The sequence below is a fragment of the Brachyistius frenatus genome, unplaced genomic scaffold (assembly GCF_029030835.1).
Source record: "Brachyistius frenatus isolate BFR_SWC_R1_liver_20210118 unplaced genomic scaffold, ASM2903083v1 Contig_115, whole genome shotgun sequence".
Lineage (NCBI taxonomy): Eukaryota > Metazoa > Chordata > Actinopteri > Embiotocidae > Brachyistius > Brachyistius frenatus.
The window spans coordinates 460,271-486,832 of NW_027210714.1; the positions used below are offsets into that span (position 1 = coordinate 460,271).

General features: G+C 41.0%; 1 protein-coding gene across 2 annotated transcripts in view; it reads left to right on the plus strand.

Annotated features, from left to right (window-relative positions):
* The first annotated feature begins 1,510 nt into the window (after positions 1-1,510).
* Positions 1,511-26,562, plus strand: part of dock1 (dedicator of cytokinesis 1) — a 173,354-nt gene continuing 148,302 nt past the window's right edge. For both annotated transcript variants that reach the window (XM_069713097.1, XM_069713099.1), the window contains exons 1-7: positions 1,511-1,734; positions 21,930-22,013; positions 22,399-22,439; positions 22,583-22,638; positions 23,263-23,359; positions 24,261-24,409; positions 24,983-25,118. In XM_069713097.1, the coding sequence (XP_069569198.1) occupies positions 1,692-1,734; positions 21,930-22,013; positions 22,399-22,439; positions 22,583-22,638; positions 23,263-23,359; positions 24,261-24,409; positions 24,983-25,118 (606 nt within the window). In that variant the 5' untranslated portion in view covers positions 1,511-1,691. The remainder of the gene's footprint in view (positions 1,735-21,929; positions 22,014-22,398; positions 22,440-22,582; positions 22,639-23,262; positions 23,360-24,260; positions 24,410-24,982; positions 25,119-26,562) is intronic.

Consider the following 26,562-nt stretch of genomic DNA (forward strand, 5'->3'; position numbering starts at 1 on the left):
ATAGGATGTATGTAAGTTAAAATCATATGTGTGTAATTTCTTTATTTAAAGATAAGTGAAGCAGGTAATGTTTTTAATTTGGCACACGTGTTATTGTTAGTTCTACAATACTTTAATGGAAAAAAACTGTAAATTCATCAAAAAAAGTACCTCGTGCACAACTTTCAAAACTCACCTTTTTACTTTCTCACCTCATGCTTGTTACCATTGCCATTAGTAGTATAGCATATATATATATATATATATAATCATATATATATATATATATAATTTTTTTTATTTTTATCACATGTTAAATGCTTACTCTCATGAATATGCATTCTTTGTTTTGTTATCTATCTGGTATTTATTTTCTGTTCTGTGGATATTTTTGCATAGTTAAATGTTGTATGAAAGAATAAAACCATCAGCTTTAATCACAGTAGCCTAAAAGTTCCAGCAAGCTTGCTATAAATGCAATTCATAAATAAATGATCCTCTCTCGAAAAACGATTCAACTTGTGTTTTGGCGGAAGTAATGACTGTGGGTAAAGTCAAGAGATCAACCATCGTTTGAATCTTAGCTGCTTTATAGCCTTCCGTGGTGGAATAGGTACTCAAGTCCATTAAACAGTAATATTCCACTACAAGTTTAAGTCCTACATTCAAAACCTTACTTAAGTAAAAGTTTAAGTATTATCAGCAAAATGCACTTCTAGTAATAAAAGTAAAAGTACACAGGGGTAAATGTCAGAGTTTGACTATGATATATGATGTTTTTTGTGCTGTATTTATTTAAGGTTGTGCTTATTTTAATGACCTTATGTACTGTTGGTTAATTTACTATCCAGTCATGCATCATATTCCATGGGATTTCTGCTCTGTAAGAACTACTTATCTCTATATAGTCAACAAGCTCAGAAAAACACTGCATTTTCCAGCTAATCCAAAAGGGTTTTTAAAATGGTTAATTTAACCGAAAAACAAATTTCCTCAACCCATAAAAGAACAGCTAATCTTCAGAAAAAAGAAATCAAATTCACAATCACCAAATTTGGAGATAAACTGTTTTGACTAGACAGCAAGGGTATTAAAAACTGTAATCTTAGAAGTAATTGTCAAGCAATGCTTTCAAACAAATGCAGTGGAGTAAAAAGTACAATATTACATTGGCCTATGTTTTATTTGTTTATTAGTAGGCCTATGATGTTGCATAAAAAGGGAAAGTAGGCTACTTTATGTACGGTGAATCTACTTAGTTAGATTTCACCGCCGATAACATTATAATAGTAATGTTGCTGCTGCAGACCGACTTAGAATCGACTAATAATACATGGAGGTTTAGTTGTGGAGCAGTTTCCGTCGCAGTACAAACAGCAGTGAGACTTCAAGCAGGACGCCCGGCTGCTGCATGCATGCATGCATGCTGCCGCCCGCATGCATGCATGCATGCATGCTGGACGAACGAACGCCTACAGGGTGAAAAAAAAAAAAAAAGTTGTGTTCCCTTCCTCCCCCTTGCGGAGCGTCCTGTCACTGGTGGAAAATGGCTGCTCGGAGCAGCTCCCCAAAGCTCAGAGAAAACTGAAAAAAAAAAAAAGAAAAAGAAAAAAAAAAAAGAAAAAGTCCACCTTATCTGCAAGAGGTCACATCTGGACCTTCTTCTTAAACAGGCACGACGACAACTCGGGCGAAGCCTCGACACGGAGAGAATGTCTCGCTGGGTGCCCACTAAAAAGGAAAAGTACGGAGTTGGTACGTAAAGAAAAAGTCTCATGCTCCATCGCTAGCTCGTCCTAGCTCTCTCTGCGCTCAGATTGCACAAGTCAGGGAAGAATTGTGATTAGAAAGCGACCGGCTGAGCGCTTCTCATGCGGTTGTAGACGCGTTTTTTTTTTTGTGGGTGGGTGGGGAGTAAAAATTTGGCTTAACTAGGGAAATGCAAATCTTTCTTGAGTGGGGAATAAACCGGCTGGTTTGCATGAAACGCAAAAACGGGGATAGTGTGTCTTTTGTGAGGAAGAGGGCTGGCGAGTGTGGATCGGGAATGGTTAGAGGCGCGCCTCGCTGTTTCCTGTGTTATGGGGCCTCCGCTACAAACTTAACTAGCGAGTTACTCATGACTTTGTAACTGGAAAGTTGTGTTTTTTTTTCTCTCCCCCCCCCCCCCCCCCCGTTTACTCGTGTTGACTCGCTTCGTCTTCCATACGGGGAAAGCTTTTGTTGTTGGTTGTTTATTGTCACTTCCTCAAAATGTTGTAAAAAACCTGGCCCGACCACACAGTTCTGTTTAGCTTCTGGTCTTCATTGTGTTTTTTTTAATTTGATTTTTTTATTGTTTATTTTTTTTTAGGGGGTTAAACATCGAATATGCACCACAAAAAGTATCTGTAGCCAGTGTTACAGAAGTTGTATTGAAGAGTTCACCTGAAAAAAAAAAAAAAAAAAAAAAAAAAAAGACACTACCAGGTTATAAACATTGACTGTTTTCTGTGGGAAAGAAATATCAACAGGTATTTTATTGGGGACATGTTTTAATCATCTTAAAGTCATATGGTTGTATGAGTGTGTTTAGTTTCCACCGTTTTAAGTCTTATCTAATTATATTCCGGTCACAGTGTTTACATGGAGCAAGAGAAACCTGGTTGTTCATACCCCCTAAATACATTAGGGCTGTGTATTAGTGATATGATGCGTCATGTTGCCAGGGTTAAGATTTAAATATGTTGTGATTGTGGTGATACAATAAGACAATATATTGAGATTAAAAAAGAAAAAAAAAAAAGAGTTAAATATTAGGAAAAGTGTCATAGAATCAAGAACACTTTTTCTGTGACTGCTCTTGTCTTGTCCGGGACCAAAAAGTATTCAGTCTATTATCATGAAGGGCTAAAGAAACAATCAAATATTCTCATTTCAGAAGCTGCAATCAGAGATTTGAAGCATTTTTTTTCAGTATTAAAAACGACCTAAAGTGATTCATTGATTATTGAAATATTTGGCACTTAATTTTCTATGGATCAACTAATACAGCGATCGTTGCAGCTCATGTTTGTAATCAGAATCACAAAGAAACAACCTCATAAACCACCCTGACGAAGGTAACAGCCAGAAATACTCAAAGCCTTTAATATTGGAGAAGTATTGCATGACTCATTGAAATTTGAGGGACTCTCAAAGGGTTGTGTGAAATATGAGAGTAAAATAATAATAATGCTAAACTTGAATGCCTGAAATAATAGTGTGATGGAACTAATCCCGATTTTTCTGGGGCTCCCCTGAAACATCCTGATCCTGTTTTGTCAGCATTGTAGGTAATTACAGGAGTTTTCCAGGAGAGTTCAGTTTCACGACGGTGGATTGTTCGTTTTTATTGTTTGTTACGCGCCCCGCCACAGGCGTACCGAGCTCCCTTTGGCTGTGTCCATTAGTGGGACTGAGGGCTTTCAGCTGTACGAGGGCTGCTGATGCTCACTGATGAACGAGTTCAAGAGGTTGTACTGAAGCTTTGATTGGCACCTCAGACGACAGCAGCCAAATGAGCTCTGTTGTTTTCTTGCTCTGTGAGCCTGTGGTCACTTTGTCTCTTGAGCACGTGTACGGTGTGAGAAGTACACAAACCCTACGCTGATGTTCGTCTCTATGGTCTCGGATGTCCATGCGATCTTGAAAGACTTCTTCAGAAATCACGGGAACAAATTCTCCCAGTTCTCCCAGGTTCACTGAATGCAAGAGTGGATGAGTCATTCGAAGGAGAAGCAGCTGCCACATCACTGCTGCGGAGGATTTGGTGGGGTGCACCACCATTGCACTTTTAATACTTCATGTGTTGACCAAGGAGCACTAATGAGCTCTCTGTGAGACCTCTTATGCTGGCAGCAATCACTGTGGACCTATTTCTGTTTCAGCAGAACTTTTGTCTCACCATTTGCTCCTCTCATAATGGCCCCATGGGTTTATTACTGTATGTGGGAAATGTGTCTCTTTTAGTCTTTTCACAGCAGTATTAATAATGGATGCTACTGTCTTCTTACATCAGTGATTATAAATGCTTTTGTTATCACACCATTGGATTCACATTACCGTATATGTGGGGGCGCAGTAGTTAGCTGTAATACAATAACCAGTATTGAAAAATGAAACTATTAGATTTATGCCACAGTAATAACTGAAGGAGAAAAACAACAACAACAACAACAAAATCTGAAGTCAGTGGAAGAAAATCATTGTTTTGGTTTTTTGCTGTGTTGTGTAGTTCTCTGCTGGTTGTTGTGCCTCTCTGCGTGGCAACAGACCCCCCCCCCCCCTCCCAATTCCAGCTGACGAGCTTCAGCCAGAGTAGATGAGTGAAAGAGTCTTGTTGGTTGCAGTTAAAGCTTGGTAAAACATTAGTTATACTATCGGAGTTGGTTCGGGCTGTGACTACAGATCAATCTAACCATTTTTTCAGATTACTCAATTCATTATTCATGATTTTCCACTAAGCAAAAAGTTGTGGATAGTACGTGGTACCTTTTTTGGTATTACCTTTTTAAAGTTTGTAACAGCCGAGTCAAAAATATAGCGCGATGCGGAAGTTCTGCAGACCGCTGATTCAGAATCACAATCACAAAATCACTTCCTGCACAAAACACGACATTCTGAACAATCCTGCCATTGTTAACTAGCCATTCTACCTATCGCAGCCGCTATTTTTTTTTTTTTCTTTCTTTCAATACACTGATACTTGATGTGGACGACGAACTCTTAGTTGACCAAGTTTTCATTAGTTGTTAAGTCCCAGGAAGAGAAAACACCCTTAAATAACTTAGAGAATCATTTTTTACAGTTCAAACCTTCCCTTGTGGGAAAGTGGCCTGATGAGTCACCTGGGTGGGATGTCGTGTGAGAAGTTTATCAAAGATCTCATTGTGTAAATACATTGTAAAATACCAATAATCATTGCCTGCAATATCGATAGCGAGGTATTTTTGTGAAAAATATCACGATATTTGATTTTGTCCATATTTCCCAGCTCTACTTTAAGAACTACTCTACTTTGCTGGTCTTTCTGTACTTCAACTTTAGTATATTTTTTTATTTTATATACTTGTACGGGGTATTTTCACACTGTTGTACTGCTTTTGCCTGATACTTCCGCCACTTTCATACAGATGTCATTTGGTGTTGTAAGACTGCTGGTCTGATGGTATGCGAGCACCTTGACTTGATTTTCGAAACTTATATGGAATCCTCCATATCTCACAACAGATGGACAACAGACTTTGTTGCTTTTACATCGTTTCTAAGGATAGCTTAAAGGCATGAGCTTAACTTCCTCCTCAAAACAATGTCTTCCGTTGCGATGTTCAGAATGCTGCCACTTGGCCTGGATCTCGCTCAGCTGATCTTGTGAATTGGCCGAATACATCAGCATTTGTGAAGCAGTCACGCCCCAGAAGAGGTATCGACTAACTCCAAATGGAAGTTGAAATTGTGAGTTCAGTGCCTGACTTGATTTTCTGACCGGTGTTCATATCAGGAAAGAGGAGTAAGGGCTAATCGTTTGTCAAAAATGTGTAAAATTATGTCTCTCTCGACCTTGAGATAATTTCCTTACACTTCCCTTCTTGTCAAATGCCAACCAGTCCAGTCGAAATGAAAGGGATCAGGAGTTTCTAAGCCTTGTTATTCTTGTGGCATCTCAGAAGTGATTTAAAATGGCCCCGGGAGGATGTTGTTTAGCCGTCTACCGGTTCTACGATGAATTGAGCGGAAAATACTATGTGATGCTAATTTCAGGTGTTGTCTCATTAATTCTGTTTCATCCGGATGTTCCTTAAGAGAGACTTCAGAGGGTTGTGGTTCTAGAGAGCAAACCAGGGAACACTAAGCTGTGAGTGAGACTGACTGAAGACATACTTCACTGTTGAGACTCCCGCTCAAAATGCCCTCGTGATAAGAGCCTGTCCGATATATCAGAAGGCTGATTTAATTGGCTGATTTTGCTCTATCACAGATATCGGTATCGGCATACATGGAGGCTGATATGTGATACGTCTCGTTTTAATTTTTTTTTTTTTTTTATAGTTCTTTCTTCTAATTAAATTCCCGGTAAAGTTGACTGTTTCAGTGCACTGATGTCAGTGTAAACAACAAGCTGTAAATTATCCTGCCTTCTATTGGTCGATATATCGATATCTGAATTTGTTTACTCATTTATATAAGTATTATATTGTAATATTGGCTTCCAGCATCGGATGGGCTCTACTGAAGAGCATGTGCTGTCATGAGAAATGTTTTCCACCCACTGACTCCTCTCTTTTGGTAATATCACTTCATCTAACAATCCGTCCCAGAGCATGAAAAACAGAAATACATGTGGACGGTGTTTGACCCCCCCACCCCTCTCCCCCCCGCGCCCGTCTCACAGTAGGTGAGGCCAAGAAGGAAATGCTGCTTCCTGGAGGTCAGATAGCAGACTGGCAGCTTATCTGAAAGGACAACTGGACACAAAAGTATCCACCCTGAGCTCAAAACTTTAACTCCGGTTCGGCTATGATTCATACTTTCTAACTCGTGTGTGGCAGACTGACATCTCGCGATGGCTCTCATTTGGAACAGGTTAGCGGTGAGTGACACATTCGGAGCAGAAAATAGAGACGCAGTCGCCTCATTTCTTGACTCGGTGCTCAGGTCATTTGTAAAGCCCCTACCCTGCATTGGAGAAAAACCATCTCGCACACACAAGTGCAGTAAGCTAAAAAAAATATGGTTGCAATTAAAACACAGTCTCGGTCACAGCATAAATTCTAACCACATGTTTTGACATCCACGCCTCGTATTTTACTCTGCTTTTCATAGCCCCGGCTGACGCCATTTGGTGTAAAATATGGGAGAATTATGATCTTTTATCGGTGTAATTCTCGAGGTTGTTTTAGTTGGCTTTCGGAAAACTCCTTCTTTGACGCACAATAAACATAAAGAGGGGAAAAGTGTTGCTGTCGTCGTCGCTGCACTCCCTGCCGCATATTGTTGCTGTGAGTTCCGACGTAACAAGGCATTCGACAATATTAACTACACGGTGGATTTTTAGAACAAGACACTTGTTTTCTTTTTGCCTACGCGTGAGTTTCATGTAAGAAAAAAAAACCAAAACAAGCTGAGCCGAGACAGCGGTTTTACGAGAGTCAAATAAAAACTAGAAGATTAATAGGAAGGAGCCATGAGATGGAAGAGCAGAAGATATTTTTTTCAGTCAGGTGGTGTTTCTGATCACCGCCGCACTTTGCTCATAACACTCCACGTAGAGGCACAGAGCAGCTTCATATATATATATTTTTTTTTTTTTGGTCTCACATCCTTCCTTAAGTGTGGTGGCCAATATGGCTGTAGTTATCTATGCTAACACGCAAATACTGTATGTGAGAAATGTGCAACTCTCTTGAGCAGTCACCTTGAGCCTGAATACTGAACAAACACCATTGATTCCAATTTTATGAGCATCTTGGTGTTGGATTATTTGTTTTTGTCTGCATTTAGAATTCTGAATAAATCCACCACCTGGGACTTCATCCCGCTCTAGTTTTATGTTATTCTCCCCCATTAATACAACAGCGCTGGCAGCATTCAGCTGCCCTACAGATCTGTAAACAAAACATCTTTGCTTTTCTGTCTGCCAGCCTTAAATTCATACCTGCAAAACCTGCCAGGCTCCCAATTAGATCACAATTTAACCTTGTATATGATTCATACCTAGTTTAGGTGTTGGGGAAAAAGTCTCTTCACGAGTTATTTTTGGTGTTTTATACAGTATGCACAAAAAAAACATTTAGAGATTCAATGTGTTGATCATTTAATCTTCATTTTCTCTGTATTAATTAGATGCTGTTCCTTTAGTCAAAACTTTGGTCATCATCCTATTCTCTTTGGAGGTCAGTATGACTTTGCTATCATTCATTCTGAAAGGGAATTATGTATTAACTAAGGGCCGCGCCGCTTGGTGAGGCAGTTCTAATAGTACAGCTCCCAATGGCTTGCTGTGAGATGGTGGCTAAGACAAATGACAGCTGGCCTATTTAATCAGTGCATAGCTAAGTGGTTCCACACTATTCTGTCTTGGCTCACCACTGAGACAAAGCTAGAGCACTTCTACATCTTGTTTTAAGTGTCGCTGTCACCGTGGAAGGTTGAGCTGAGTGGGAGGGGAAGAAAAGTGCTTGTGAAGAAGTTAACCTTGGATTTACACAGTTGGACATTTGATTTGCTTTCACTAATTATAACTCGGCTTCAGAGGGGAAAAAAAAACAACAAGTAAATCTGGAGAGGGCTAAACATTTAACATTATGAATCAGAAATGAGTCAGCATCCTATAAAATCACTATTTGTAACCTTTTTAAGAGCTTGTGGTCTCAGCTGTTTTTCTTTAAACTGCAATCGTCTGGAAAGAGTTGGCGCTCGCGAATGTAATTATTAGTATGTTTGTGATGTGATGTCTCTCTGCATCACAGGATGCAAATAATATGTCGCTATGGTCTGAGCAAAAAAACTGATTTCACTTCCTTCAGCTGAACTATTAAAAGACTCACGGTTGCTCAGTCATTTCAAACCTGATTTGTTGCCTTGGGTGACGATAGCAGACAATAACGTAGCTTGACTTTAACGGGGCATCTTTGTAGTGAAAGTTGACATGTAGGTGTGAGCGTATGAACCTTTATCGCAATTACAATGGGCCGTGATGTTCTTCTTTAGCAGTTTGTCGAAGACACATAAAGACGAAAGGGCCTCCGAACGAGCACCTCTGATCATGTGTGGGCTGTTCCTTTTTGCTTGGCGACATGGACCCTCAGTATTGATTGTGGTCATGCCAGGCAGCTTGTGCATTGTCTGAGATCACTCCTGCTGTGCTGCTTTAGCTTGCTTGACAGATGGTTAATGGCGCGTGACTCGTCGGTGTAAACCAAAGGTCACTGATGTAGACATGTGTTATTACATCGTTTTGATTCAGCTGGTTGAATTTAAAAAGCGGAGAACCGTTCATATTGTATCAGGCGGACAGTTACCAAGCCAAAGTGTTGCATAGTGTGGTCAGTCAGCTGAGTTGCCAGCAACTCTTGAGAAGACAAAGCACTGTTAGTTGAAAACTACATTTGCTCTGATTGAACTAAGCTCACACCTTGGCAACGTTTCCCCTGAGGAAATTATTTCGCCACGGTGGTAAAGACTTGGGCTTTCACTTCTTCCAAAAATGTTATTTGAACGAATATAGAACGACATGCAACTCGTCTGAGTGAATCCGAATCCATCCTCACGCCTTTTAAAGATATTAGTTTCGTCATTTTATTTAAGAATTTACTTTTAACGCATTTTAATAATATTTTTATACCGCATTTTTCAGCCTTACAGTGACCGTCAAAGTAGAAGCCTTCTGAAGCTGAAGTGATTGTGCAATTAAGTCTGGTCTGATCGTGTCTCCGCTGACTCACTTGGGTGGTGAATTCCACAAACAGCACTATTTAGTGTTAGTTACTTTGCCATCTACGGTGTAGAAGCCAAAATACTTGCACAAACTGTTGGTGAATTGTTAGAGCGCCCTCTACTGGATTACAAGGCAACGGTCTGCCACACGTATAGATAGTAAATTTTGAATTCAAACGGGTCGTTACAGTTCGAATGTTAATTACGTTGGATCAAATGTTCGAATAAAAAGTGACAGCCCTAGTAAGGATCATGATCCTGATGCGCCATTATCAGTTTAATTAATAGGCCTGATGCTTGCTTGACCAGCAGCCACACTAAAAATACTATTGTTATCCGAAGTAGCACCTCTGCTCTTTTTTTCCATTGACTTTCAATATCATATTTCATATACCTATTTTAACTATGTTTACAGAAATGGTCTTTGTTTCAAATGAAGTGACCCACTTCCACTATAAAACACCCTGTAGAATTACAGCTCCGCACAAATCAGGAAGGCAGCCTCCTATATATCCTCCCCATTGATCACTACTCATTTTTTATTTGTCCTTTTTTTTTTTTTTTTTTTTTAACAAGGTATCAATATCTATTTCTGAGTTCGAGTTGTACTTTTAAGTTTTAAACATCATCGAAGCCTTTTTTTCGATCGCCGTTTTTTTCCTCAGGGAAGACAAGCTGAAGACAGAATAAGCAGCACAATTGTTTAGTGGGAACAAACTTTAGTATCTAGGAATAAAACAAATCCAGAGGGAAGAACTGGCTGCGGATTTAAAACTGTCGGCTCAGTATTCTTACAAACGGCTAGCTGACCACTTGAGCCGAGGCTTTATTCTATCAGAATGTCGAGCTTGCAGCTGAACTCGGGATGCGCCAGGCTGCCAGCGGGTGAGCTGACACTGGATGACCTGTCTGTTTTGGTGGGTCAAGCATGGGCTTAAAGGACCAGCTCCCTGGGAAGACTCATTTCCCAAACACCTCAGAAGGCAGATCCTGGCTGTAAGCTGTTCGCAGGTGTGACCCGAGGTCTGTGCGCATAACGTTAAAAGACGATTGCCAATGGCATCAACATGCAAGCTGTTACTAAAGTCTCATAAGCTAAAGCACATTCTCCACTGAAGACATTTATTTTGCCTAAGTAAACTTCCTCGTGGTTAAATTTACCAGTCATGGAACTGTGTTGGTTCTGAGTCCTCTAATCCCAGATGTTGAGATTCACGCATAGCAGAAATCACAGGCCTCAACATCTCTGAGGCTTTTCAGGTTATAAAAATGTCAACATTAATATCAGCTGCAGTCTCTATTAATGCTGCATTTGTCACCTTTAAAATGTCCCTTGGGTTGTTTTGGAGACTTGTAATGGAGGTGTCAGTCATTGATTGTGGTCGCAGACGGGCTTGGGATTGCCGCATGCAGCAAGAGACAGGCTTTCAGTACGGCTGGCATTTGATGAAATGGCCTTTTGTGTGTGTGTGTGTGTGTGTGTGTGTGTGTGTGTGTGTGTGTGTGTGTGTGTGTGTGTGTGTGTGTGTGTGTGTGTGTGTGTGTGTGTGTCTGTCTGTCTGGCTAAATACTTGATAAAGTCAGAACCTCGAAGCTTCGATGCCCCGGAGGCAGTTTTGGATTTCAGTGAGTGGCAGCTCGACTCTATGATCAACCTTTTGGGATTTAGGTGAAGTTGTCTCACCGCTGTATCTGACACCTCAGTCTCCTTTTGTTTAAAAAGAAAAAGCACATAAAGGAATTGAATTTTCATCTTATTATCTACCTGAACAGAGCTTATACTACTAAATCAGTTAAACTGATACAGGCATCCAGCTACTGTATCATTGAAGGTTCACCGTGTAGGATATAGGCGGCAGAAATGGAATATCATTTCATAATTATGTTTTCATTAGTGTATAATCACCTGCAACTAAGAATGCTTGTGTTTTAGTCACTTCAGAATGAGTTTTAATATTCTACTTATGGAATGGGTCCTCTTCCACGCAGCACTACACACTGCTCCTTTAAATAATTTTTTTTTAAGAGCTCCAACCAACACATTTTCAATGTCAAGTTCTTTCCTGATGTGTTGTTTGATGTGTTAAGTATCGGAGTAGTGAATTATGTTGTTCAAGGTGACATCTTTAAACAAAACACCTTTGTTGAACCTTTTAGTGTTTTTGGCAATATTAATATTCATGATGCAAGGCTTTTTGCATTTTTAAGACTTACTTTGACTGTAATGTGTATTGATAGTGACTCTTCGATACTTGAAACCAAAGTTGGCCTGTTCTCAATCCCTGAATATTGAACTAAGTGCGCATGCCAGGACATCCAGTGCGATGAAGACGTAATGAAATCTACATCCCGACGGTGAAATCCATCACATTGAAAATCAGTAACCACACAAATATTTGTAAATCCCTTCATTTTAATTACTGTATTATGTAATCTGTACTTCACAAAGGCTCTTATCATATGATAATTGAAGTTTTTTTTTTCTATGTGATAAACTTTATTAACAGAACAGTACAGCCATGTATTTGCAACTCTCTGAGCTGATGGTGGGAACTGCCTCCCCTGCTATTCAAATCAAACGCTCAGTCATTTGTGAAACCACAAACGTCACATTCGAGCAGCCATGTAACCAATGAGATACTGAAAGTAAATAATTATATAAGGGTCTGCAAACATGACAACAGAAGGGGCCGTTCTATAAATATATACTTAGATGCACACTCTTTGGTTTCGGTGCAGGTTGCAATTTGTTTCTGAGAACTCTTGTGTGTCCTCTGCCACTCTACTTAAGAGATAAATTGATCGATGCAATGGCAAATATTTAAAAAATTTAATGAGGTAATTATTATTCCAATCATTTTTTTTAATTTTTTTTTTACTGGTTAGACAGTTGTTGTATTTCTATTTCAGTTGTTAGGATGCATCCAGCCAACTAATATATCCACCAGTCATTCATTTGGAAGCCACATTCACACTACCCAGCTTTGGTACCTTAACAACCAAAGTTCCACTTATCTAATATGTATTTCGAAAGGCCAAGTGACGATGTTGGCAGTGGCGAGAACATTATGTACATGCTCTTTGAAAAAGTACTTTGCAAACGCATGGAGAGCAGAGAGTTCGTTAATTTCAACATCTTACAACGTTTGGGCCAAATGAACTGTTAGCCCTTTGTTTTCTCTGGGTGACTAGACCAGTTGCCCTGGGTGGCACCAAGGTTCAGTGGATTATACTGGAAGTTAATTGCCTTCGTCTTTTTCTGACAGTTTAACACGGAGCCTTTTAGAGGAGGGGTTGATCTAAAGTACGGCAGGTACTCTTAATATTCCAACTGCAGGTCAGCGTTGCATTCGTAGCCGAGTCCGCCCATTCACCAGTTGTCTTTTGAATGTTCCTGCTGTGCGAGAATGCTGCTGTCTGACTTTTAAGAGTGTTTGACATTTTGATGTTGGCAGTTAGAAGCAGTGGTTCACTGCAGGCAGCCTCTCCCGAACATTATTACTGAGCTTCCTGCTTCTTCTTCTTCTTTTTCGTCTTGTTAGGACTTTTCAGCGTCTCGCTGCCGTGCCGCTCTGAAGTGCAACTTTTGCTTCAATACAACACACCGGCCTTATTATTATAAATAACAGCATGAGGAACAGGTCCAAGGCATTTCCTGTTGCGCATGGTTTTATGGTTCTTTTTTGTTTTTTTGCCCTACTTCCTCGACTCCATGCAGTTAAGGTCAAGTACTGTGTCGTCTGCTTGTCAGTGAAGTGAAGTCATGTTTTTGGCTGAGTGCGACCAAAGAGGTTTCAAAGTAAACTTGCTGAGTCAATTGCAGAGTTTCTCCAAATATTTGAAGGTAATTATGTGCTCATCAGCATGCGTTTCACAGGAGATGTAACACAGGGCAGGAAATAATTAGCTGCGTCTTGCTGTGCAAAAGACTAATGTGTGTTGATACTGCCCGTTTACTCCCTCATTCATTTTATCCGTGTACATCAGATGGAATAAATACAACCCTGTGATCTGTTACAGTTGGTAAAGAAAAGCAGATTTTACCGTCATGGATCACGTGTAGAAAACTGCAAATTCTGCCTGCGTCCTTGAATATTGTTTTCAATATTTTCCTGTTGAATCAATACGTTAAAGAGAACGTGTTTTTAAAGGCTCTCATTCATTCTAAAGCTCATGAGATGTGCGTGCAAAGTGCAGACAAATAACATGAGAGACCGCTGTGCGAGAAACGCTCTCTGAGAGGCTTTGCTCGGCGCTCCGTAATGAGCCAGGCTCCTCTCGCTCTCTCTCTCTCCCCATTGTATCGGGAAAGATGATTTTCAATTAAAGGAATAACTCGGCTCTACAGAGGCGATGGAAGCTGAGTTATCAGCTTGCATTAGATTGTACCCCAAGGCCTGCGTTGGGGCTCGGCACACGGCGGGAAGTTTTGCCAAAAGGTATTACAGCTCTTGGCATCTATATCTGGCACAAACCTTTCTCCGCCTGCTTCTGCCTTCACCTTACTTCTCTCTTCAGTCCCCAAACCCACCTGCTTCCTCTGCTGCTGTACACTGTTACAGTTTTCTAGGATTCTGGTTCTCTGTTTAGCGTATTTTTTTCTTCTAAAGAAGGTATTGTTACTCTTCCTGTAGTCATAAAAAGCCCCAGCATTTCCTTCTGGTCCCCTGGATGGGCCCCAGCTATTGTGATACAGTATTATCTTGAGTGGCATTTCCTGCTTGTTTCCAAAAGGAGCAAAAATCTGGTCCCACCAGTGAGAGAAAGACATGCAGCTTTCCTGTTTCCCAGCTCAGCTGCTGTTGTATTCATTTCAGGTTAATTACAGTAGCATTATCTCCACTTTCAAAGTGCAGATAAAACTAAAAGGCAGTGGTTTATAATTGGTCCTTAAAGGGAAAAAGGGTGGTTTTGTTGGTATTCTACAATCCTGAGATCACCGTCTGAACCTGCCTCTAAATTAAAACCATCAGGCTTCTGTCTGAATGCCTAAACCTCTTATTAAACCCTATTAGACTTGAAATTAATTATCGTGTTTTCCCTGCTTTGTACGTCACTGACAAAGCTCTTTTTCCATCCGAGTCTTATAAACATGCTGTAAATTTCAATGACTACTGCAGCTACCGACTCACATATCTGACAATGTATAGCAATATTCCAGTCAAATCCCAGCAGACATCATTGCTGTATATTTTACCAACATACTTAGAGGCTTTCATTTCTATTACAATATTTGAAATGATCTTCATTTCTCAAGAGGAAAAATAATGGAAAATTGGAATTACTGTAATTTTGCGGCCCTAAAAATATCCATAGACTTCCTTCAATAAGATTCTTATGAGTTCTGAATCATAACCTGCAAGCCAACTTGAGTGCACTTTTGTATTCACCTTTTGTCTTGTCAGCTATTGTGCCACAGAGAAACAGAGAGTGTTATTGTGAACTGTGGGAGGTTATTTATACAACTGTCTCCTGCTAATGGGTTCACGCTGAGTTTGAGACAAGGAAGCCGCAACTTTGACTCGCCACTCTCGGAAACTACCTCTCAAATAAGAGGATTTCCTAATTTGTCATTTTAAATGAAATATTTGTTAGTTTTTGGAAAGCAGGTATGAGAAAGCAATATATTTGAAGATGACTCGCTGGGGTTTTGAAAAGTTTGGATTTTTTTAACCTGTATTTTTCTGATATTTAATCGGCAGTTTTTTTTTTAGCCTGCAGTATAAATTGTTAAGGAAAAACTATTCAGTATAAAGATAAGAGTTAGAGTATTCTGGGGAATTTCACTTCGTCATATCATAATTGATAGTAAAGTGAGATGAGATGGAGATGGCGCTGTCAGCAGGAGGCCATCGGAGCCCCTTTTCCCTCATTTTAAGATTAATGTGCAAAAGACTTATATCTCTATTATTTGAAGTTATTGCTCATGGTATTAAATACATTAAGGTACATTAAGGTTACCTGGCACCGCGCTAGTGGCAGCCTGCTGCAGCAGCTCCCCCCTGAGAGCCCCCCTGCTGCAGTGAAGAAATTTCCCCTCGGGGATTAATAAAAGTGAATAAAATAAAAAAAAAAAAAAAAAGATTGATTTGCAGGGTTTAAAACAGCATCAGCTTTGCAAACAGATGATAAAGAAGGGAAGGCACTTGATGAGTAACACTGAATGTAAACATAATTGGTATTTGTTCCCAAGAAAACTGCCTCTCGGCTATTTTCACGTTTGGCATTTAAAGTTGATAAACGCCACACTGAAATAGATCTGATGAACCCTCTATCAGAATCTCTGCTGCCGTCAGTGTGTATCATTGTCGGTGTTGAGGGAGTCCGACAGAGGAGATACTTAAAGTCCGCAGGCAAGCGCGCACTTGCGGTAAAAAAACCAAAACAAACGCCTGGTCCTTCTGCCGCCCCTGAGGCCGATGTCCCCCCCCCCCCCCCCCCCCTGTTATCCTAACAGCACATGGCAGATCCCCGAAGAATACCTGTCATCTCTGCAGCAGGGCCAAGTCCGTCTCACCGCCAGCAGGCCTCATCAGGAAAACACAGTAAACCCCCGCAGCAACACCTCACTCAGCTCACATTTGTCCCGTACAAACCGCTACGCCAGGTTGACACCAGGCGAGGGAATGCACGTTTTTTTTTTACGTCGGCCATGTCCTGTAAGGCGTCCCCGCTTCTAAAGGCTTGTTTATACAACATTTTTTGTTTGTAAAATTTTGGACATTGAGCAAAATCCAATCATGGATATTGAGACTATATTTAAATCGTGCATTAAAAAGTACTGCGATAACTCCCGAGAAGGGAAAAGTACTGTGGCATCTTCACCATTACAGCGCCAGTCTTAGAAGACGCGTGTCCCTGAATGAGGCAACATTTAAAAAAATTGGGCCTTATTCGATACATGCATATTATAATAGAAAGTTTAATATTATGCACGGTGTACTGCGTTGAGGTGATGCTTCACAATGAAGGAGCTCTGTGAATCTCATACTTGAGATGCATTAGGTTTATAAGGTCAGATGTGTAACATAGTCATGAAGTCTCTTGTAACTAGTCAGCGGTATATCATTTTACATTCTGTCAGTCAGTCTAGGATAGCGATTTACAGTTAGATATATCCTTCAGAATAGAGTGTCTCTGCTGACTCCTCCATCTTGCCTCAGAGACCCATCGTGCAGCTGGAGTGTTATAGTCTTCCTCGGTTCAGTCCTGCTAGCTGGGAAAGGCTTTTCTCATTCCGCTGTGTGCTTATTAAAGTCCTCCTCATTCAGGTTAAGCGCGATATTAAATTCATATTCCCTGGCTCAGTTCACCGTATATTACTATTTTCACACAGTCCACATTTTGTTTTTTACCTTCTCTCATCCATGATTGCAGTCTGAGGCCGGCTGTTTCTGCCAGTTTTTGTTTGGCCTCAAACAAAACAATGAAAAAAAAAAAGACATATCTGAACGTCATTACGATTCTCCGTTTTGAGATCGTCAGTTTTATTTCTATGAAGGTGCTGCAGAACTGAGAACTGAAACTTTATGAGATCAGCTCAGTTTTAGTTAAGGTAGTAATATATATGTTTCTGTTAAAGATCAACTTCAATCTGGGTGATATTCACCACAGCGTCTGTTTATTTATTGGTGCACGCAGTGAATCTACTTTGGGGATGTTATTGTTACACTTTGAGTCTTTGGGTCCAATACAAAATCAGCCTGTCAAAAAGCCTCTCTTACACAGACTTGTTGCTTGTGAGAAACACTTTGAAATCAACTGCATTTCAGTGGAAAAACACAAGTACTTGCATCATCGCAGGTCTGTGGAGAGGACACATTCTTTTCACAGACTGCAAAGTGAACGATGTTGAAAATAGTTCAGCTTATGAGGAGAAGCAGCGCAGCAACGAGCGAATTCCAAAAAGTTTGAGACTACTGATCTATAGCACTGCCTAGTTTCTTGTTGTGGGCAGTCCAGACTGCTTTCTATTTTAATTTGCATTTCACAATTTTTTTTTTGTTTTTTTTTTGCATCACCCTTGAGTCTTGTACTTCAAAAACCTCCAACTTTGAAGCCACCGTGCTTACGATTAAAAACAAGAAGAAGAAGAAGAAGAGTAATGCCCTTCCACAAGTCCTTCTTTAGTCTGTAGTTGCAGATTGACTCTCTATAGTACACCAGCCCGGCCCATCCAGACTGAGAGTTGCCTCGTGCTCCACTCTTGTCGTTCCCCTCCTGTAGAAATTGTCTGGGATTTCCTGCCTGGCTCTCTGTGGGCTGCTGGCCCGTGGGGACTTTGTGCAAAACATCAAGAGGCTCGGTCTCTTTCCAAAGAGCTCTCTCTCTCTCTCTCTCTCTCTCTCTCTCTCTCTCTCTCTCTCTCTCTCGCTGCACTTTTCTTTCCTCCTGTTCTTCACCCCTCCTTCATCGGCATACTGTATCATCATCCGAGTGTAATGATATGTTATACTCGGCGTGGATTAGTGCAGGTTATTAGCGAGCCCAAAGTGTAGAATTACAATCAGTCCGGGGTTTCGACGAGGTTGCTTATAATTGTGGAGAGGGCGTAGACGTGTGCTGGCTAAGTGGATAGGTCCGTAATCTGATTCCTCGCTCGTTTCCTATGATCATAATGTCCTCTGAGTTTGCACAGCCTTATGCAAGAGGTTGCATATGGTAATGAGCCCCAGGCAAATGATGCCACTGTTTATCCCGTTTCCAGAAAATCATTTGCATGCCACACTCTAGGGAGAACATGGTCCACTTCCTCATCCTCTTCGTCTTCTTCCTCTGATGGATTTTCTTTCCCTCACTGCTCCCTAATTGACATCAGTTTACCCGGGTATGCAAATACAGGTTTATGAGTAATCAGAGCTGGCATTTAGCCCCCACGTGACAAGAATCACTTTGTTAAATTGCACCATCATTGCCTCGCATGTCAGGGTTGTGTTTGATGGTCGTCATTTAACCGGCACCTGTCCAGGGTGTCGTTTTGTGTTCATTTTGTAATTGCACCTCTTGCCCAGTGAGGATATCCCCGCCTCTCTGAGCTCCCATTTGTTTGATGACACTTTGTGTCGTAGGCAGTGGACACATGGGCGATTTTTCCTTTTCTGCTAAAATATGAACCTTTATCCTTCCATTAGCGCCGTTTGTTTTGGTGTCTCCCCCATCATCACCTGCTATTTAGATAAAATGTCGAATCGGCTGGACCCGTGACCCAGTTCCAAACAAAGACACCGATGCAGCATTTGATGGCTTTATAGGCTTTCCTAGCTACTCGTGATGATAGTTTAATTGAGCGCGCCGTGCTGGACAGTGGCGAGGCAACTCTCTGATGCCTCCACACAGATTAATCCCACCTCCCTTTTGATTGTTTTGTTGCTTTCTACCCCTGTAGGTACCTTTTTTGTATCTCGGCGTGGTACCACTGAATTCATTTCCTGGGGTCTTTGTTCCATTGTCAGCCCGCGGGTAATGTTCTGGTGGATTCGCTGGGCTCGTTGGATTGTTCTGGGGATCACAAAATGCACCGTGTGTGTGTGTGTGCGTGTGTGTGTGTGCGCGCGCACGCAGACAACAAAACCACACGGGGCTGAATGAAATAGGCCTCACGTCGCATTTCAGGCCCTCCATTAAATGATGAAGTGGTTCGCTGTATATTTATCATAAGGATGCCTGCTTTGTGCTACAGTGTAAATGTTGAACATTAGATTCAGACGGTCGGAGGCCGTCACAGAGGGTCTACTTGACCTTTGACCAGTGGTCCTCTTTGGGATTTTGCGTGTCGTCATTATTTTTGGAGACCTTTCCTCATGCCAAATAACTGACTAATTTACCCAAATCTTTTACTTTATAATTAATAAAATTAAAAAAAAAAAACAACAACTGATGAACGAGTCATTCAGCTGTTATTATTCGTGTGGATCCTTGTATACGTTGCTTTATGTTGCCTTGTTAAATCAGTTATACAGTGTTTCAAGCTTGTCCAGCCTTCTTCTATGGCTGACGCACACTACACTGTTAACATGTTCTCCGCTCTCTGTAATTATAGCTGCTGTGTAACTGTGTTGCGATGTTTTATTCTTTTATGTTTTTGCTCACTACGGGATGATAATTCCAAATGATCTGGTGGTCATTATTAATTGATATTTGAAGAACCATTGAACGTCAAATGACCGGAACTTGCCAAAAATATTGTAATTTCTTTCTTTGTGTGATTAGTAGGTTAACTGGTAAACGATCTGTTTTAGGTCAGGCATGCTGTGATCTCCTGTGTGAGAGCAGACTACATAAAGGGATTTCACCTCAGCAACAAAAGCACAAATACTTTTTTATATCGTCCAACATAAAAAAAACAACAACCCAAATGAACCAACTGTAAGAAAAAAGACAAAGGAAACTGTTGTGTGCCACCTGATATTCTAATGAGCTTTAATCAGCTCCTCAGATGGCAGGTGATTGTGGGAGAAAATGGCAGCTGTACCATCAGCACGCTGGGAACGCTGCAGGCACTGCAGCGAGGGTCTTCTTCTTTATTTATTTATTTTTTTTAATTAAGCCGGCTTTCACCTCAGGAAACCTCTGTCGAAGTGGCTCTGCGTGCATTTCCCCCAGCAGGACATGCATTCGTGCATATCGACGAACACTTGTGTCATTTCTCCTCACCTTTGTCGCCGCAGTCCCCGCCGCTGGTGCCGTATTGTATAACTTCTCAAAGACGGGTGTTATCCGTAGCTGCTTGAAAGCAACATGTTGTTCACCTCTTACTCACGTAATGCAACTTTGACATGTTGATGGACCTTTGACGCTGCTTGTGTGACGCTATGGGTGTTGACTGTTGAGTCATTGGCTTCACAGACAATAGCCTGCGTTGTATTGGGTAATCTTGAAGAAAAAGGCTCTTCAGACGTCTTTGAGTGTAAAAGGAAAGTTGTTGTTTGTGTGACTCTGGTTAAAGCTTTTTACGTTTGTCAGAGATGAATATCTTTCTCCCGATGTGTTTTTCTTTTCTGCTTGGTAGCGGGTTATGACAAAATACAGATTTTGATCAGATCTGTTGGAATTGTCGGCCCGGAAGGTGAGTGGTTTGTTTTTGATGCAGATGCATGAATATTTTGTGGAGGTTTTTAGACTTTTTTTTTTTTTTTTTCTTTTCTTCATGACATAATGCAAAACCTGTAACCCAAGTGTTATCTTACACCACATTCATCCACTTACATTATGGACTTTATACATCTTTTTGGATGGAGCTTTGATCTTAAAGTTGTCTCAAACAATTATAGGCTTTGGTTGCTCAAGCTTATTCAGTACACCTAGATAGATGAATGTTACACTGGAGATGCCAACGTACCGTTACTTCTTGACAACATCATAAAGCTTGCCAGAAGACACTGGTAATTTGCCAACCAATATTGGGAGTGCCTGTAATGTGTTTTATTTACCGTATAAACAATTTGGACAAAAATACGTTTGGCAAAAACGGCAACAACTAACCACAAAACATTTCATGACATGACGACACCTTCACAGTCCGCTGTCAGCACGTCGTTCAGGCCTAAAAAGAACGGCAGGGACTGTCATGTTCTCCCTCACATCACTCTTTCAGCTCGACCGTTCTCCTTCCATCTGGTGAAAAAACTCGAAAGGGGTTTGTTGACATCAGAGATTTGTTTCTTTTCCAAATATCCCCCGAGTTTTAACTCTTTTAGACATTAATGTGAAAGGACTTCTGAACAAATATTGCAGAAAGTCAGGGTGACATTTCCTCGGGGCTCTGTGTGATCACATCCTTGTGTTTCTCAGTTGATGGTGCTGCGGTTGGACTTTCAGGTGACCGACCTGGAGACGCCTCCCGTTCAGTCTTGAGCTGCAATACGTTTTCTGACAGGCCATCGATCCATAGTCCTTCCGTGTGGTGGCTATCAAAACTCACTTGGTTAAGCACAATACTTACGGCACGAACGAATTCATGCACACTGACCGTTTCAAATGAAAAGCCCTTTAGCCTTTTATACATGGTCCAGCCTTAAACTAGATTTTGACCAAGTTGTCTCGTTTTGTGGTTTACAACCTGAGGTGACGCCTGGAAATCGCACAACCCCACACGACTAGAGAACCAGACAAACGTCTTCATGTTGTTTTGTCAGCAACTTTCAAAATGTATCGTCCTCTTTGTCTATCCTGTCCTCTTTTGAGCAAACCCATTTATCACTGTCATTATTATTGTTTTGGCATTATCCCTCATTATTGGTTTCTCTTCAGTAGGCGGTAGAAATGTGTTGATATTACAGCATTGATGGTGCCAGGCCCGACCATCACCGTGTCGGACTGTGTGGGAGGACATCCTGTATAAGTGTGATGCCTCTGCTACACATCGCAATGGCACACAATTAGCGCCACGAGGGAGCCGCTGAACACTTTATTGCCTTTTTTTTTTTTTTTTTTTTTTTTCCCCTCCTCCTTTAATATCTCCTCCTCTTATATTGTCCCCTCTCATCCTTCTCCAGCAATCTATAACTACGATGCCCGGGGAGAGGAGGAGCTGTCACTGCAGATCGGGGACACGGTGCACATACTTGAGACATATGAAGGTGAGAACAGGCTTATTGATGCCAAGCGTGATCAGAGCTGACACGCCAGTGTTGAACATTACTTTCCTGTCATCCCTCCTACCTCGATGGCTTCGTCAAAGTTTTGTACATATGATTAATAAGGTGATACATTAATAATAATGACCATGATGGTCTGTACCAGTAAATGCAGGCCTTTGTCTGCTGCGTTTCATAGTGAAAGAAGTGTTTTATCCACAATGTTATTTTCAATTTTAATGACTTTTTTTTTTTTTTTTTTTTTACTTTGAAATGGTTAATTAAACTAACCTTGTTTACTTTCGTGCATTTTATTTTGTTTTAGGTGGGTTGTTTTTTTTTTAGGGAAAAAGAACGTTTCATTTAACACAATTTTCTTCTCCATAAGATTGGTACAGAGGCCATAGGCTGAGGAGAAAATCCAAAAAGGTGAGCGGCTCATAAACAAAGATTTTATTCGTTTATATTATTTGTTACTTCCACCTTTCTCTCAACAGCTTTAGTTTTAAGAGCTTCAGCTTATTAACACGGTTTCACCATAATGTTTATATTTTGATCTCTTCCGCTTGCAGGGTGTATTTCCTGCATGCTACATACACCTGAAAGAGGCCACAGTCGAGGGCAGTGGGTTAGTACTTCTCTACATTTGAATGACGTGTGAATTTATGATCTGTTTTATTTCCTTTCATTGCACTTCTATTGTATTGATTGCTTGATTATGATCAATTATTAAGACCACAACTGAACACGGCACCAAAAATCAAATGGGAAAACAAATAGATGAGAAGTTTTCCCTCCCAATTTATCTTCTGACCTTGTTGACTGAATAAAATGTTGTGAAGGCGTACGTAGATGCCCTCGGAGGTTGTTTCAGTGGGAAGGTCTCCACTTGATATGATGTGACGTGTGTTTGTTGTTGCACTGTTTTGTTTTGATCCGTCTTCTTTGATTTCACGAGCACAACAGCACAACTTCAAAGTCATTGAATTCAACCGAGAACCCTTGAGGAACACAACAGATTCTCTTTTTCATAGAATTATTCACTAATGGATTTTAACAAAGCTTTTGACATTCATTAACATTAACAACCCAAACATGATCATTTTCCTTGGGATAAAAGACTTTGAAACGCTCATATTCTCAAAGAGTTCCTCACCTTCTGTCCTCACACAACATCTCTGAAGTGTCTTTGTGTGGAGAGGAAGTAGCCGATGGGAATCACTGTGTCTTAATTTATTCACTGTCGCTGCAGGCAAAAGGAGACGGTCATCCCCACCGAGCTGCCCCTGGTCCAGGAGGTCACCACCACACTGCGGGAGTGGGCTACAATATGGAGGGACTTATATGTGGTAAACAAGCCTGTTCTAACTAAATGGAAACGCACACACACACACACACACACACACACACACACACACACACACACACACACACACACACACACACACACACACACACACACACACACACACACGCGCGCACTCACGCACATACACTCATGTTATGTACAGTGCATGTGGTAGAGCATATCCAGCATAGGGGCTTATCACAGATATATGTTGCTGTAGATGTTGGCACACTTAAAATGAAAACATAGTGTGCGTCAATGTTATATTTGCTACATTTTCATTCATCTCATTATTATTATTTATCTGAGGGTAATATTTTTTTTTTGTACGAGGATTTTAATCATAGATACTGTTGAGAGAATATTTAGTTAAATACTAGTTATTTTCGGTCACAATTATCTGCGCTTATAGAGGTAATTTTTTGACTGCTAAGATAAAATGCCTCGCTACATATCTCAACCTGTTTATATCTGATCTATGTAGAACATTTGTTTTACTATTTGCATAAGAAATTCAGCAGTCTGTAGTATTTGTTTTGGGAGAGGAGGAGGGGGAGGGGGGCGTTTCAAGTCAAAGAAATTCACTAAATTTGACTTCAGGTAAATCCATCTGCACACATATACTGTGTGTCCTTGAGCATTGACAAGTATAGCATAACACCTCCTTACTCAGAAAACACTTGCGAGGCAATGTCACCTCGCAGGCAGTCGTCTTATTTGATGATGTTTGCGTTGATACTTCTCAGCGCGTTACCACGCCTGTTGATTAGGTGAATAGAGTGACACCATTGGGAGGAATCCGTATAGCATCACCCGTGTGCACATGTGACATCAAAAGAGCACCCTGCATTGGTAAATTCTCCTCCCCTGTCTAAAATGTACCATGCTGTTCTGTCTTACAGGGGGACAAACGCGAGATGTTCAACTCTGTCCGTGACATGATCTACGACCTCATCGAATGGCGCTCACAGATCCTTTCCGGCACCCTCCCGCAGGACGAGCTCACTGAGCTCAAACAGAGAGTCACCTCCAAGATAGACTATGGCAACAAGTGAGGATCAAGTCATTAGAGTATTTTAGCCTTGTCTTTGCCTCCCTGTGGCTTATATCGCTTTATCCTCATATCTCTCTGGAAAAATGACTCTTGTTGGAGTAGGTCAGCAGTGTCAGTCAATAGAGAATGACAGGTCATCGCTTAGCCTGAGAACAAACTGGAGGGATTTAGCTTCAGGAAACTGTACTGCATTCCATCATGAAATGACAGCTCATGCTGTGTCTGCAGCAAATAAAATTGGTTGAAAAGGAAAATTGTGAAGCTCCATTCTGTTCCTGTGATGAAACTTTAAAGCTTTGGCCAGGTAGAGAAATTAATTTTTGCCCCTGCAGAAGCAGGGAGGGATGAGCTGGTGAAACACATAAGGTGCATGTAGGCAGCATGCTGTTGTCTTTCGCCGACTCCCTCCGGAGCAGAAAGAGTTGAACAAAACAGGCGAGCTTTGATAGAAAACCGTGGAGACATTATATGAGGACAAAATGAGGCAACAGGAGTGGCAGTGTAGCTTTAATATGAAATGTTTCCTGTTTCCATTTTCACAATATTTTCCTTCCATTATTTTTATGTAAGGTACTTGGATCTGGATCTGGTGGTCAGAGACAAAGATGGAAACATACTGGACCCAGAGCTCACCAGCACCATCAACCTGTTCAGGGCACATGAGGCTGCCTCCAAACAAATTGAGGACCGGATCCAAGAGGAGAAGGTACACATGAGAGGATCGAGACCTCTGTTCTTTTTTTCAGATAATATATCAAAGATGACTAAAAACCCTTTAGGTAGGTAGGTAGGTAGGTAGGTATATACTTTATTAATCCCGAGGGGATTTTTTTTTTTTTTAGTTTTCTTTAGCTTGGATTGTGGATAAACAGCGTGATCTGAATGTGCTCGCATCTTGATCTTGTTCTTTTAGTCTCATTGAATCTCAGCCACTCAAACAGATGCAATTACAGTGTTTGCATCATGAAAAAAAGAAAAGTGGAAGGGTTTTTCACAACCTTTTCTACAGACTTGTGAAAAAGTCAGTACATGCCATCGAAAATGATCTACTTGATCACAATCACAAGGACAATAAGCTTTTTCAGTCATTTGTTCATAACAAAAATATCAATAGGTGTAACATTTTGGGTGGCGGCACGGTGGTGCAGTGGTTAGCACTGTCACCTCACAGCAAAAAAGGTTCCGGGTTCGAATCCGGTCCTGGGCCTTTCTGTGCGGAGTTTGCATGTTCTCCCTGTGTTTGCGTGGGTTCTCTCCGGGTTCTCCGGCTTCCTCCCATCATCCAAAAACATGCATCTCAGGTCAGGTTACCTGGCGCCACGCTAGTGGCAGCCTGCTGCAGCATCTCCCCCCTGAGAGCCCCCCTGCTGTAGTGAAGAAATTTCCCCTCGGGGATTAATAAAGTGTATCAAATCCAAAAAAAAAAATTTCCGGGAAGAATCTAAGTACACCCTCAGTATTGTAAATTACTTCTTTTAAACAGTTTGCATCTCTGATATCAGTTTGCTGAAAATGTTGACAACTAATACATTCAAAATCCATTCAGGGAGGGTTGAGCTTCAACTTTTGGACATATGTCCTTGCAGTATTTTAGAAGACTCAATGGGAAGCAGATTTAATAGTTGTATCAATGAATGCAAGCTACCCAGTCCCAGAGACAGAAAAAAAGCAACTTCAAACCATACTACCTCCATCACTGTGTTTCCTGGCTTGTATAAGGTTCTTCTTCTGAAAAGCTGTCTGCACCAAACATGTCTAATGTTACTGTTACTTTATCTTTGATTCATATGCCTGGAGCACATTATTCCAAAGGTCTGTTCTTCGCTGACATGTTCAGTGACAAATTGTAGTTTTGCTCTATTGCTCTTTTTGGACAGCAAAAGCTTTTTCCTGGCACGCCTCCCATTCAGGTCAAAGTTGTTCAATCTCTTTGATTGTGAGCACGTGCACTCTGACACTGACATTTGCTTTGATGCAGCACTGGTTAAGAGACAATTGAATGAAGTCTGAAAAATACAAACTCTCCTTGTTTTATAACAGGAGAGTGACATTTGGAAAACTCCAGCAAAGGTTGACAGTTATACTTCAGACGAATCAAAGCTGTAAATTAGATGGCCAAGGACAAGGAGTCAGTAAACAATGATGTTATT